Here is a 15,852-nt window from a genome sequence, read left to right on the forward strand (position 1 = left end):
ACAGTACATAACGCAGACTAAGTGCCGAAATGAATGTTGAGGAAATAAAACAGGCAAATAACGATTGGAACAATTTTCAAGATTGACTCTAAATAAATTAAAAATTACATTCTCAATCAAGGAATTCATTAAATTCCCGGAACTCAAGGAATTCATGGAATGCTTTCCAACGGTTTTTTTACATTCCCATTCATGAGAGTGTAATGTAATTGTCCAAATTTTCGATTTCTGGTTTTAACTGATCTTTACCTTTCGGCACTCACAGAATCCGAAAATCATAAAATTTTATTGGTGTCCGTCTGCCTGTATGTCTGTATGTATGGTTACCTAAATGTTGTAGCCACTCTAACTTTTGAAGGATTTGTCCAATCAAGTCAGCCTTTGATACACTTCTTAAGATACCCATTCTTTTTAATTTATCACTTGATATCAAATATATTTAGAAACTATGCCAGTCCAATTTTTCGATTAGACAAAAAATCAAAAAGTTTGAGCTTTTTCAAAATTTGAATAGAAATTTTTTATGAGTTTTAGAAATTGTTGTCAAATTTGCTGATACGCGTAAAAAATAATTGCAAATTATCCTATTGACGTTTATAAATTCCATAAAACTTCAAAAAGTTATATACTTTTCAACATTTTGAAAATTTTCTAAAAAAGGAACAAAAAGTTTCTTAGTAGGTTAAGAAATATCAATCCAAATTTCTACTAGATGTAAAATATATGTTTTTTGAAACTATTATCATAAAATTTATTAATTAGACAAAAGTTCCAAAAGTTTTTTAATGCCAATTTATTCCTGAAAGTACCAACAATCTTTTTCATTAATTTATTGAAATAAAACGGAGCATTCATTAACCCAAACATTGCACGTTCTAATTGGCCTGTTTCATCTTGGGTAATGAACGCAGTTTTCTTTTTGGCATTTTCCGAAAGGGGATTTTGCATGTAACCGTGAGCAAGATCCAAAATGGTAAATAGTACTGCACCCTTCATTTCTTTTAAACCATAGTCCAAATTCGGCATGGGGAAGTTTAATCTGGCCGGATTCTTATTCAAACGTCTGTGATCAACAACAAGCCGATGAGCTCTATCTGATTTCTTCACCAAAAGACAAGGGCTAGCATATGGAGAATCTGTCTCCGTTGCGAGACCGACTGATTTATAAGTCGTTATCAGCTCTCCCTAATTTGGTTCGCTCTGCGGTTCCTGCTCGATGCGGTTTAGAATAAGGGGGTTCCGTTCCGGGTTTTTCCTGAATATCCATGCATACTAAATCGGTACAACCAATTTCCGTAATATCATTCGTGATACACTGACGATATTTATTTCAAAGATTAAGCACATCGGCTTTTTGTTCAGCAGAACGATTTTCGCTAACAGTTAATTCGCTTTATAAAACCAGTTCTTTTCTCGACTCTAATTTAGCAACGTTTTTCTCAAGGCACATCATACAATTCGCGATGGGATCTCCCTTCTTTACCCTAAAATCTTCTTTTGAATCATTTACACTCGATAGTTCAAGCTCGGCTTCATTTAAATGCACTCTAAAAAAGTTGACCGATGCCGGTTTTAATGATACAGATTCCGCAGATTTTACTTTAATCAAATCTTTTCTATTAGACTTCTGAAACATTTCAGAATGAAAATTGTAATTGTTACGGTTTAAAAATCCCAGCTAGTCATCAACCTTGTAATAAACGATCTCTGGTAAATCAATAAAATTACGACCTATTAACACTTCGTATTTTTGAACATCGTCAGGCACGATTCTGAACATGCTCTCTCGAATAATACCACTCGATTTTACGTCATTTCCCTCATGACCAAAACCTTTGAGCTCACTAGGAATACGAATTATTCGGAACCCTTTTTCAATTACCACAGAAGCCTTAACTGTACAATCTGAATTTCCAGTATCAATCAACCCTTTTAAATACGCATTCCCTACCAGAAAATTTTTCTCGTACTTTCCAATACTCACATCAGACTCTAATTTAACTGTATTTACCTTAGCATCGGATAACGGTTTCGCTTTTGAGCAATTGCTCGCGAAATGCCCCTTTTCGTGACAAAGCATTTTATTTCTGGTTTTACCTGACATTCCTTAGCGAGGTGACCTTTTTCGTGGCAACGAAAACACTCGATACTTGAAATTGAACTCTTAAAGTCTCTATTTGCACTAGAGTATTGCTGCGGACCTTCTTTCTGCATCATTGACGAACTTGTTGCTGTTGATCTTTCTCTCCTATCTCCCGATGATCCTGTAGAATCTCGTTTCAGAGCAATTCGCTGCTTCCTCGCTGACTCCAACTCTTCAAGCCTCAAGATATTTTGCAGTAAATCATTCTGATTGAGATAAATTTGAGATACGATAATGGAGCTTATTTCTCGAGACCACAAGCCAACTGACAGCTTATTTTTAATATCACTAAAACTCAATCCCCGTTCCTTGCACAATCGAACTTTGTCAAAGAAGTATTCTCGCGTATCTTCACCTTGTTGCTGACTTCGATCTACCATCGTCTTCCACCTGTCCGTCAGAGATTTTTCAGCCATGAAAGTTGCTTTGAATTGAAGAACAAATTGTGCCCAATTAACTATTGTGTCTAATCGACTGAGATAGCAATTTTTAACAGCCTTTTTCAAGCTCTTTCAACCAGGCTTTGACTTCTGCGGTTCCTTCCAAACCCGCAAAATCAGCAATGTTGTGAGACAAATCGGACAAGACATTGTAGTGAAATGTTCCCGCTATCTGATTCTGCGTTAAATTCTGGAGTAAAGCTGCATTCTGATTCATCATTGCAGCCATCGATATAATAAGCTGCAAGACATCTGGTGGTCCTCCAGGATTTGGTATTTGTTCAGTGCATTTATTTAGTTGTTGAGATGTAATCCACTTCCTTGTCCTTCTCCAGCCTTATAGTTCGGTAGATTCGGATTCGGCCATCCACGAAACTCAGGTGAGGGGGGAAGTCCCCCTCCTGCTCCCCGTTGATCCATCCATGTTTTTCACAAATTTTCTATTTTACCGACACTGAATTTGATTTATAGACAATCATATAAATAATCATTTTATCACTTCACATCCTGCATTCCCGACCGTTGTCAAACACTTACCGATAAATCCCACTCACTTCACTTTCATACAATCTAAGTATAATTTAGATTGTCAGTCGAAGAAATCCTCACAATTAAATGATTTCCGTCCGTGAATAATCACACACACCCACTATCAACTCATTAAGGAAAAAAAAATAATCGAAGCAATGTTTTGTATCCGGCAAGAGAACTGCTTTTCATGAAGACATCACACGTCTTTATTCTTACTGGACTATTTCACGCGCGAACACGATTTTCCGCCGTTTTGTTTTATAAAGTCGGTTTTCGTCAAATTAGTTTTCCTCGTTTTTCTTTAAGTTCTTTCAATTATATAGAATTTCTGATTAACTGTACTAGAACTGGGTAGCTATAAGGAAAAATAACAATTTCGCGTGAGGGGTCACTCTTTATTTTATTTTATGTATATAGCGTCCGATATCACACTTCTAAAATATGCTATAGTTTATTTTTCAGAAGTGTAGGTTAATGATTTCTCCTGTCGTATATTTAGTTTTACTTTAGAATGATTAAAAGTTTAGTCAAAGGAATACTGCGGCTTTACACAAATTCAGAAATTTCAAACTAAATCACACAATGTGATTTTCGTTAACGATGAAGACCAGTTACGAACCGATCGACTCTTGATCAGTTTACCGCGACGCATAGCTTGAATATAGCCTCACACGAGTCGTCTGAAATCACGCAGCTCGCAACACTGACCGTAAACTAATTTCCTCGGCAGACACACGGGGACATACGCTCTAAATAATGTTTAAAATTATGAATTTTACAGTTATATGTAACTATTTTATCGGAGATGCTAAAAAGTCAAGGGAAAAATATAGAGCCACTGAATCAGAAAAGGTTTAGCAAAAGAATGGGCAAGATAAACAATATATATGTTCTAAATTATTTGGTGAATAAAATGATTAAAAGGAGGAATGATAGAAATGTTTTTGGTAGGTGAAAGGAATGACAGTTTCCTCTTGTTAAGGTAAGAAAAAATGTAATCTAAATGTAGAAAAACAAAAGATAATGAGGTTTAGAAAGGAAGGGGGAGAAAACGTATGAGCTTGGAGATGGAAGGGAGTAAAGTTAGAAGAAGTAAAGAAGTTTAAATATTTAGGCTATACCTTACAACCAAAAGAAGATTATAGAGCTCACATCACAGAAAGAATACCAAAAAGCTGCAAGGGTAATGAAAAAGGTATGGTCAATAGGAAAAAGGTAAAAAAATATAGGAGAAAGTGAATGTGTTCATCACAATGATCACACTGATCTTTGAAAACATAGTTATCTCGTTTTCGGACTGGGCCATAACGATTAATAGTGAAATTCGAGTCTGTGAACATCGAAGAATAATATATGAATATTTTAACAATGATATATTTTTTTAATTACGTCAAATCACGCCTAGACTACCTATTCTGGAGTGATCCACAACTCGGTACGGTTGAAACCCAAAAGTGCGAACCTTTTTTCCTGTTTCTTGAAAAATACTTCCTTACTATTTTGCAATCTCACTTCATTTTTTTGAAAAACATTTTTCGATTTTAAGAGGTTAGGCTGGGTTTTTCAGTTTTATACTGGGGGAAAATAAGAAATTAGCCATTTTGGTTAAAATAGCCCTAGGATGTATTTCTATTTCTTAAAAAATCTTATTATATTATTCATATACAATTTAAAAAAAAAGAATTTCAGCAAAATGTATATTAAATAATTTTCGATTTGATAAAAATCTGTAATCATACAACCAAACTGTAAAAACCCAATTTTTACCTTGTAACATCGGAAAACCAAGTTGTTCAAAAACCAAAGAAGGATTACAAAATAGTAAGGGAACCTTTTGCAGCAAAGTTTTTGTTTTTTATCGGAAAATAGTTGCAAGATGTCCCACATACAAAACCAAAAAAACATTCTTGGTGTTCGAACCTTTGCGTTGCTCATAGAGATTAAAATTGTTCTCACCCGTGCAATGCTCCATGAATTCTTCGTTAATTGGTACTATAAAGTCTTTCGTATGCTGGAACTTAAATGCAAGTGAGTCTTTTTGTCCCGTGATGCAATTATAGTCCGGTTGTTCAGATGATGGCCAGGGAGGGACGACAATTGGTTCTGGGTGTGCCCAAAACATGTACTGGCAAAATACAAAGTGACTTAGGGATAGCGGCAAGCCGCTTGCTTGTTTTATCGTAACCCTGCATTTGATGTGACTCGATTCAGAATAATCTTCATACTCAGAGTCCGTTGACGACTCTGAGGCTGCTTCGCAAATGCGATCTGGTGGAAAATTGCCTGATACTCGACTGATCTCGACCTGAAGTCGTCCGGCGACTTCTCCTTGTTGGCTGATAATCGGTGTGTGGTAATCCAAGCGGACATCATGAAAAAGAACTTCCAAGAAAATATTGGCGACGCCAATTAAATTGTGATTCTCCTGTGTTTCGTAGAATGGGTCTTGAGTCTTTCCCGGTACATCCCCCTGTAAATTATAATTAAAAAATCAAGTCACATTTCATAATCGTTCCGCTAAAAATTGACTCCTGATAAAATATTGAACTTATTTTACCCTAATGGCTGGTAACCGCTGACAAATGTTTGAGTACTTTCTTTCTTCGTACATGTCCCGCATGTCAACCAACTTATTTTCTAGTTTCTCCATGGACCACACTTGGCTTCCCAAATTGATTCGCTTCACTAAAATTGCAGGTTCGCTTACGAAAGCACCACGCTGAAAAAATATACTCTTCATTTGTAGGGATGTGCAAAACAAAAAAAGAAATGAAAATCGGTTAAAAGATCGTAAAAATTAAATTAAAAAATATTTAAAAAATAAAATTTTTCAAATTATACTGCAAACGAATACAGAATTCAGTAAATGCACAGTTGTCTATACAATCAGTTTTTCGACATAATATTTTGTTCCATTTTATTATTGACAATAAAAATGATCTAATGGTCATGTTTTTCACACCTGATTTGCCTTTCTAGAAGAACCAAACTAAATTTTAAAAATGCCATCAATATAATCTTCAAGGATAATCTACCTTTCTATTTGGACTTAGATTATTTGGTGGTATCTGCAAGGTGACGCTGAATTTTGTCTGCTTGTCCATTTCCTCTGCTAGGAAATTCGCCTCTTGAACCAAAGCATTAGCTTTGAGTATGTCAGCCTTTAACTGACCTAAACTTCGCTTAAACATCTCGTCTCGTTCTTGTGCCCACTTTTCGACTCGCATTTGCGTTGTCGGCGTGCATAGAGGAAGTTTGCCACTTTGGTTACTGCGCAGCGGATCGTCGGGCATGTAAGGTGCATATGGAGTGGACGGGGATACTAAATTTCGCAATTGCTGAAACTGACGCTCGTATTCTAGTCTTTGTTTTTCAAGAGCGACCTGAAAAATTTAAACGATATATATTTTGAAACTTTAATCACTTTCTAATTTAATAATAGCATATATTGATCAAAGGAATAATTAACCTGTTTGTCTTCTTCGTGTTGTTTTTCAAGTCTGGCGATTGCTCTCTGGATCGGATCGTTCGATAATTCATTCAGCATAAGTTCTTCTCGAGCGAAGTTGTAGTCGATATTTTGTGCTGGAGTTTGAGGTTCGTTGTTAAGCGCTGAAAAATTGTATGCCATCAAAATAAGTTTTCTTTAAGAATTTTTAGCGAGTGACAACGTATTGGCATGTATTTTTTTATAAACAAACCTGTCAAACTTCTAGGGCAGTTGACTCTGAAAAAATGGTGGTTACCCCAAACGATCCTATCGCCATGAAGTAGGGGCGTCTTTTCTGTAACTTGATTGCCGTTAACAAAACATCTAGCACCATTTAAAGGCATCATGTACAAACCAGATTCCTCTATCGTAATTACAGAATGCTCTGGTAAAATTCCTAAGCCATGCAACTGAATGTCCTGATCAGTTTTTGCGGATCTCCCACCAATCAGAGTTCTTTCCTAAAATAACAGAATAAATCGTTTTATTAGATATAGATAAATTATCCACTTGAAATTAATTTAATTATTTTCAAACTGTAAATATAAAATATATTATCCTTTCGGGGTCATATTTATTAGGGCGTACCGAAAAGAGCAAAAGTAAGAGTTTATATTCGGTGAGGCGCGGAAAATTTGGGGTTCCTCGCCAAAAATAAGGACCCGAAACCCAAAATCAATCAAAGAATATACACTATCGCCACACTGGATTAAATTTGGAAGAATTTGCTGAAAAATCGTTAAAATTACCTTTGCTTGAAGTTTATAGCAACAAATTAGTGATAGTTTTCTACAAAATATTACAATGAGATTAATTTGAGACAATTTGGGGAATGGCGAACCGTGGGGCTGTGAAGCCATAACCCGGGCTGCTGTAAAAAATGTCTAAAAATCGTCATTTTTTACTAAAATACCACATGTGCTTGTGGAGAAGTAGCAGTTCATACAAATCTTTTTCAAATGTTGAAACTTTTGTTTTATGTTCTATTGATGCATGTATTGTGAAAACTTAACGAAGCTTATGACAACGTAATTGTTGTAATATAACCAAGATCATAAGAAAACAACAATAAAGAAAACCTGGATTTGCATTCAAGTTGACGATAGGGATTTTAAAAACGCATGGTTCAACAATTCAGCATTGATCGCAAGTGCCTTAATCCCCTCGCTTCAAAAACGATAAACTGCCACCTACCGCACATCAAGTTTCTCATCAAAACAAAATTCTTGCAAAGATAGAAGCACAATTCTTCGAAAGCTTGTAAGTTATTCTATATACTTACAAAAAAATGCTCGAAATCTGATTGTTATAGTCATTGTAAAGAATGCTTAGTATGAACACGCAGAAAATGTGTTGATCGCCATGTTAGCAGATGAGAAACGCGATGTCTGGCAACTTGCTCTTTCTTGTATTCTAAACGTGAGTACCAAGGCAACTATCAAAAATGCTTAAACGCGCTTTTTCAAATTCCTATAGTCAAACAAAATGCAAACTTTTAACTGGACTTTATAGCCTGGTCTGTTAGGCCGATATTTCAGCCACCAGTTTCAGGTCATATCCTAGATGAGGAAATTCGCTTATTTATTAGGAGCAGATCAAAGGCAATACTGCTCATTGGGGAGTTTCCTTGCTATATCAAGCAGCCGAACGTATGGTTAAGTAAGTACTAAGTAACAAAAGCTTCAAAACATATATGTGGCCCTGAAACTCGTGGTGGATTTATCCCTGCGTGTTAATTGTCGTGGGAAATCATTCCCTCTTCTAACATTAAGAAGAAATTCAGAAGCACAAGTCTAAAGATGCCCTGCATTAGGTCCGTCATTGTCTGGGCAATTGGGATATGGCTAAGGGTGGAATGTCACTTCCAACCACCTTCGCAGTATGGATTCTGAGTTCTGGATCTAACACCAAAATTTAGACAATTAATAACATTACTCATGTCCTATTTTAGTATTAAATTAGGATATTTTTGTATTTTTAGAGCGCGCTATGACATCTCCTCTTCCGCAATCCTAAAAAAAATACCTCGCATAATATTCAGTGTGATATTTTATAACAATATATTACTAGTTCATATGTGACGTGGGCCGAAGAAAGAGGACTTATTATGAAAAGTGAGATTTTTCAGGGCGAACGGTCGAAGTCGACCTGATAGACGCGACTTTTAGGAGAGAGGGAAGACTCACGAAATCTTCCCTCTCCACTTACCAATCAATTCCTACGGAGAGAGATAGGTCGTAGACGTGGCTCACGGAATAACGATAAACAAAATCAACCGCCGGTTGTATGCAGACTAAAGCTTCGGGTAAATTTTCAAATAAATCACAATGCTCGACCTCCGACCGAAGCGAATTTTTTTAAACACATTATGGTTATCATGATTGAAGAAAATCGCCGACGCGACGCAGCTTTCGAAAGAATAATAATTGACCAGGTAGTGACTATCCCACGTGTATCTCCGGCTACGGGAAATAGCTACAAGAAATTCAAAATCATGGGCTAATTGCAAAGTTTGTCTCCTAGCATTAACCTCTAGACTGCACGGTCACATCTTCGAGATGGAGCCTTAAATTGGCTCAAAATGAAAGATTATGAAATAACTACGTTGGAGAGGTTCGAACAAGCTCTCCGCAATACGTTCATCGTGTCTGAGAATTTAATCATGAAGTAGCGACGGATGGCCGAACGCTTGCAGTCTAAATCAGAGTCAATCATCGCCTACTGCATGGAGAAGGCTAGATTTAGTCACGAACTGAATTTAAGTCTTAAGAAGACCAAAGAACAATTGCTGATAGGACTCTGGCCAAGTACTTATGGGTGGCGATGGATGCAAAAAAGCATAAAATCCTCGACGACCTACTGCATGACATGCGTAAACATAAACGCACGTATGATCAACGAACGGAGCGCATCCGGGGACGAAAGAAGCTGCTTTTCCAAGGCACGCACCAGCGGACGAAGCTAAGAATATTTCCACCGAGGGATCGACGCCTCAACAATCTCAGTCGATACAAGATTTTAAAGCGAAAGCCAATGATTTATGAGAGATCGGAAGGAAGTTAAGTGCTTAGTGCCGAAAATAATACTTTAAGAAAATACTTAAAAGAAGTGATCATGAAAGATTGAAAATTTTGTGCGCAAGTTGATCAGGGTGCATCTGATTGTTTAATTAAAATGTGGGCCATCCTACAGTTTTAAAATTTCATAACCGATTGCGCGGCTCTGCTTTCCCTTAACGCCAACAAAACTAAGAACCCCCAGATGATTACATGGTTCAATTTGCTTCGTGAATTCAGTTTCGACATAGTATATAAACCGTGAGTGCCGATGGCACATGTCATTGCCCTGTCAAGAGCGCCGACTGAATGCGACAGACCTGAAAATAAAATTACAGAAAGGTTAAGATTGTATTCTCACAATTATAAACGAGGTTGACGAGATTGATATGTATCAATATTTCGACAAAGGTTTAAAATGTAAAAAAATAAATACTGGGGAAACTGATCGACGTAAGAACCAAGCGAGTGGCTGGTGAAGTAAAAGGCTACGAATTGCATGACGGTATTATTTATAAGCGAATAAAGGATAGTTTCAATAATGTAATTCCGAAAAATTCACGTAAAAGTAGGGTCGTGCGATTCCACAATTTGAAAATAAGTCAGTTTTACCATTTTCCTTCGTTGCGAAGGTACGTGAGACAACATCTACGGCTGCATTCAGTGTATCATGGTTAAAGCTAAAACTGGTCGTGAAGATGGAGAGCTTCAATCTGTACCCCCTGGAGGCAGGCCATTTGAGGGAGTCACTTCGATCACGCAGGGCCGTTCGTCACTACAAGTAACTTTAACAAATACGCTCTAGTTCTTTCAGACACACTGAGAAGATTAAAAATTTTAAAGGCTGTCCGAGATACCAAAGTATAACTGGGGTTATACATTTTCTCAAGGATTTCGTTCTAAACTACGGAACTCCTCAAAGAATTATTACTGACAAAGGAACGTTTTTCACTTCGACGCTATTTCAAGAATTTTGTGATCAGCAGGGAATTCGATTTACTGTAAGCTCCTCCGGGCATCCACAGGCTAATAGGTTAGTAGAACGGGTGAATAACACCTTTTTGCCCGCTATTCAAGCAAAGGTGAGGGATAATTAAGGTCGAGACTGAGACAAACGACTAGCTTTAATACAACGAGGTTTATATACCTCGCCAAATGCTACTACGAAAGTAGAAATCCTATCCCAGCAAACAGTAAATAACTATTTCCGGTGTAAATGACTGAAATAACCTGAAGATGTGAAAAAGTTGTGAATCTTCTTCAAAATATAATTTACAACAAATTAAAAATAGCAATTCTTGACGAAAAACACTGACTTAATCCAAACCTTCATGGAAACTTAATCAAATTCTGATATCGTACAATATTTACTATTATGTATTACACTAAACAAATAATTATTTTATAGTAGCTTCAATAAATAAATTCGTATATTCATGTGTTTAACACTCATGACGGTGTAAATGATAAATCATGATGCATGGGTAAAAGATTTGACACAAAAAGATTACAAATGGAACTGTGTTCTATAACAGTTGTTACAAGATGGTGACAGAAATGTTCTAGAACGAAAAGATAACAGTGTTCTAGAAGACTGTGACAAAATTATGACCGAACTGTTCTCGCATAAAAACGTAACAGTGTTCTAGAACATTGTGACAAAATTGCGACAGAACTGGTCTCGAACTATGTAACAGCACTGTTCTGTAACAGTTGCTATGGAATTGTTCTAGAACAAACTGATCACAGACGTCCTATAATATTTGTTTTAAGTTTGTTCTAGAACTGTGCCGTAATAGTGTTATATCGAAATTCTAGAAACCTGTTGCAACTGTGTTCTAGAACAAATTGGGGACAAAGATTAATAACTTTTCCAGAACAGTTGTTTTAGAACTGACCAATCACAGACGTTCGATAACATTTGTTTCAAGTTCGTTCTAGAACTGTGCCGTAATAGTTTTATATCGAAGTTCTAGAACCCTGTTACAAGTGTGTTCTAGAACAAATTAGAAACAAAGATTAATAATGATTCTACAACAGTTGTTACGCAATTGTTCTAGAACTGACCAATCACAGACTTTCTGTAACATTTACTCAAAGCTTGTTCTAGACCTGTGCCGTAATAGTGTGTATCGAAGTTCTAGAATCCTGTTGCAAATGTTTTAGAATGAATCAAGAACAAAAGTTGAGATATGTTACTGAACAGTTCTAGCACTAATGTTCTAGCGTTCATGTTCTTGCACTAATAACGAATAACAGACGATGTTTATTATTGTCTATATTTTATTAAACCTTTACTCGGGTAAACCAGGTTATACATCACAGCCACAGACTAAGTATAGTGACTGATGAGATTAGAATGTTATAAGTTAGTTCAAATAATTTAATACGACGCTCGAAACCTTCAGCGATGATGTTGTAGGTATACAATTACGAGCGGCCACGAGCGTTGGACGTGACAGCAGTCACCTCTGGATGCTTTCTTAGAGCTACCATGTGCCACTCCACGGGTTTTTAGTCGCTCACTTTCTGATGGTCAAGAAACTATCTTACAATGCAAAAGGTGTTTAATAAAACCGTCTTCTGCTAAAGGAGGCAGTCAAAGTAAAGAGGAAAGGAAGAGCTAGTGAGGGAATTATAACAGAGGTTAGGAATGGATTAGAGCAAGAGGTTCATGGAGAGGAAGAGGGGGAGGGCGTGCAAATGAGGGTATGGTGGAAATGGGGGGGGGGGGGGGGGGGGGGGGGGGGGGGGGGGGGGGGGGGGGGGGGGGGGGGGGGGGGGGGGGGGTTAATGCGAGAATTGGACGGGAAGGCTGCCTGTACCGAGAAGGGGAGAGCTTCGAAAGAAAGTCGAAGGATAAGATGATAAATAAGCAGGGGGAGATTCTAAGAGACTATGATTATGAATATGCAAGGGTGGGAGGAGATAGAGAAATTCGCAGTTAAGGGAGGGTGGAATCAGACCATCAGCCATTAAGTTTGCAGATACAAGGGGAGGCTGGCGAAATGCAGGGTGGGGTATCAGGGTCGTTAGGCGAGAGGGTATAATGGACAAGAGAGGCAATAGAGAAGTATCAGGAGGAGTTGGGCAACGTAAGCTTTGAGGGGGAGTCGGTGGACGAGATATGGGAGGATCTAAAAGAGAAAATGAAAGGTTGTGGGCAAAAGAAGGTATTTAGCAAGAAGAAGAAAGGAATTGTGAAGCTGTGGTGGAATAGGGAATGTAAAATGATGAAGAGAAAGGTGAAAAAATACAGAAAGTGGAAGGAAGGAATCGCGAAAAGGGAGGAGTATGTAGAAATGAGGAAGGAGTTTAGTGCGATGTGTAAGAAAAAAGAGTACGAAAAGGAAAAAGAGCTGGAAGAGGAGTCGAGAAGTGTTAAGACAGAAGGGGACACGTGGAAGATAATTAATAGGTTTAGGAAACGTAGGGTGAGGATAAGTGAGACAATAAGGAGCGACGAATGGAGAAAATGTTTTATGGATTCATTTAAGAGATCAGATACACGAAAGAGTGATGAGGGGATTAGAAGAACGAGGGAGGTAGATAAAAAGGAGCTGAATAACGACGAGATAGAGAAGCAGATAAGGAAGTTGAACAAATCTAAGGCAGCAGGGATGGACGGGGTAGAGAACGAACAGTGGCTCTTTGGCACACAAGAGGTAAGGCAGAAGCTGAAGGAGGTGGTGAAAAAAGTACGATGGGGGAGGGATTCCCAAGAAGGTGGAGGGAGAGGTTGATCGTACCACTGCATAAGAAAGGGGATAGGGAGAGGCAGGAAAATTATAGAGGAATTACGCTAATGAATACTGCGTACAAAATATACGCGATGGTGTTGGCAGATAGGCTGCGCAAGGACGTTGAGGGGAATGAAATATTTCCGGAGAAGCAGGGGGACTTTGGGGAGGGAAGGAATACTATTGACAATATTTACGTCTTGCAGCACGTTATGGATAGAGAACTAAACAAAAAGAGAGCCAAAGTGTACGCGGTTTTTTGTAGATCTAAAGGGCGCGTTCCCTTCTGTGGATATGGGGAGGTTTGGGAGGCAATGGAAGAGAGGAGAGTGAAGAAGGGCCTGATCGAGAGGGTAAGGGAGGTATTCTAGATGAGAAGAGAGTTGAGGCAAGGGTGCCCGCTTAGACCAACGCTTTTTGCAATTTTGATCGCGGATATGGAAAGTAGGCTAGCGGCCGGAGTCGTAGGAGGAGTTAGGGTAAGAGGAGTCAGAATATGGTTACTCACATATGCAGATGACATAATTCTGCTGGCAAAGAGCGAAGAGGCTTTAAAGGAGATGATGAAGAGGTTGAGAAGATATTTGGACAAAAAAAGGTTAGAGTTAAATGCGGACAAGTTGAAGGTTATGGTGTTCATGAAAGGAGATGAGAGAGATAAGGGAGGGGGAGAGGTTGTTCGCAGATGATTTTGTAAGAAGTATGAAATTCTTCGATTCGCTAGTGATGAGTGTCTTATTTTAATGAGTGGAGGTGTGTGGATGGAAGGTAAGTGAGAAGGTAAATAGAATACAGGAGAGGTATGTAAAGTGGACACTGGGTTGGCAAGGAATAGGCCGAAATATATTGTCAGGAGGGAGACAGGAAGAACGAGTTTAGGGATTATAACAGGGAGTCGAGCGTGTAAATATGAGGAGAAATTTTTGGAAAAGAGGGGAAATAAGCTGATTAGGGAGTGTTTGTTGGAGAAGGAGAACAGACGTAGTGGTGCAAAGATGGAGGTGCAAAGGAATTCAAAAGAATGGCACGGAGAAGGAGAAGGCAGAAAGAGAGAAGAGAATAGGAGTCAAGGTTTAACGGGAACTATGATTGGATTATGCCAAGGGAGAGAGCGCAATATTTGTGTGAGAAAGAAGAGCAAAGAAGTCAGGAACTTATAGCGAGAATAAGATGCGGTTGCATGGAGGATTATAACAGGCGCTGGCTTTCTAGAGAGCAGAGAATGTGTGAGTTGTGCGGGAAAGGGGATGCAAAAGTTGAGCCCTGGTTGGAGGAGTGTGAAGAGGTGGAAAGGAGTGGGATAAGCATGGACGTATTGTTGCATGAAAGGAGTGACAAAAGGGTGAAGGGGGTGTTAGGTAAGATGGAGAAAAAGAGAAATAGGAAAAGGACTGGAGAACGAAAGATTGTAAATACGAGAGGAGGTAGATGTTAGAAAACTGTAAATATTGTAAATAGTAGTTAAGTATTAGGTGTTAGTCGCGGGGACACAGGCTGGTATTGCGAGGCATAGCGAGAAAAAAGCGAAATGCGTGCGAGGCGAGGCACAGCGAGGAAGGTTAGGCTATAGAAGCGAGCGGATTAGTTATAAGGTGTGGATGGATGGTATTTTGTAGAACATAGTTGTAAGAAAATTCTGTAAAAAATGGAAGTGTAAGTAAGTCAATTTTTTAAGGCCAGCAGGCGGAAAAATAAACGTTTATCTATCCATCTATCTATCTATTTATCTATCTATCTATCTATCTATCTATCTATCTATCTATCTATCTATCTAAAACCGCCTTCTGAGCTGCTGCCAATACCCTACTGACTCCTAAATTTTCAAAATGTTCAATGCATCTTGCGTGCACATTGCCTGTAGCCGAAATCACAATAGGATATATAGATGCATGATTCACATTCCTCCATATGGTCTTTACTTCATGCCTTAACTCGCTATACTTGTGTATCTTGGTTGTACAGGTTGACTGCAAATTTCGATTAAGCGGACAATCAATATCGATGATGTAGACTCTTCCACTTTTTTCTCGCGTCACGATGACAGGTCGATTGGCCGGGATGCAATTATCCGTTTGGATAGTAACATCCCAATATAAGTCCGAATGTTTTTTCGGCGTTCTGTGGAAAACTATTACATTAAATTCCTTAAATAAAATAAAGAAATAACTATTTTCATAACTAATAACGGGAATATAGAATTGTACTACCGTAATGTATTTTCTAAATAAAATTTATTTAAAAAGAAGCAAGGCACTTTTGCAATTCTAAATGAAGAAGATTAGTAGTCTTTATCAGAAGACAGATAAACATTTATGAAAGAATTAATACGTTTTTTAATAATGAAATTTTTTTAATATAAATAAAAATATTTTTTTTTGATCGAAGATTATACAAGAACATATTGAAACACATTAAGAGCACGTGCATTGAGTTCTATGTAGCCAAAGATATT

At 37.9% G+C, this 15,852-nt stretch overlaps 1 protein-coding gene across 1 annotated transcript in view; it reads right to left on the reverse strand.

Annotated features, from left to right (window-relative positions):
* The window catches only part of LOC117167957 (kinesin-like protein KIF13A), a 576,826-nt gene that overhangs the window by 272,980 nt on the left and 287,994 nt on the right, over nt 1–15,852 (reverse strand). Inside the window, exons 9-13 of the mRNA XM_033353225.1 lie at nt 6,816–7,065; nt 6,584–6,726; nt 6,150–6,497; nt 5,672–5,833; nt 5,071–5,584 (exon numbers count right to left, since the gene is read on the reverse strand). Coding sequence (XP_033209116.1) covers nt 5,071–5,584; nt 5,672–5,833; nt 6,150–6,497; nt 6,584–6,726; nt 6,816–7,065 — 1,417 coding nt within the window. The remainder of the gene's footprint in view (nt 1–5,070; nt 5,585–5,671; nt 5,834–6,149; nt 6,498–6,583; nt 6,727–6,815; nt 7,066–15,852) is intronic.

Source organism: Belonocnema kinseyi, chromosome 2 (genome assembly GCF_010883055.1).
Source record: "Belonocnema kinseyi isolate 2016_QV_RU_SX_M_011 chromosome 2, B_treatae_v1, whole genome shotgun sequence".
NCBI lineage: Eukaryota > Metazoa > Arthropoda > Insecta > Hymenoptera > Cynipidae > Belonocnema > Belonocnema kinseyi.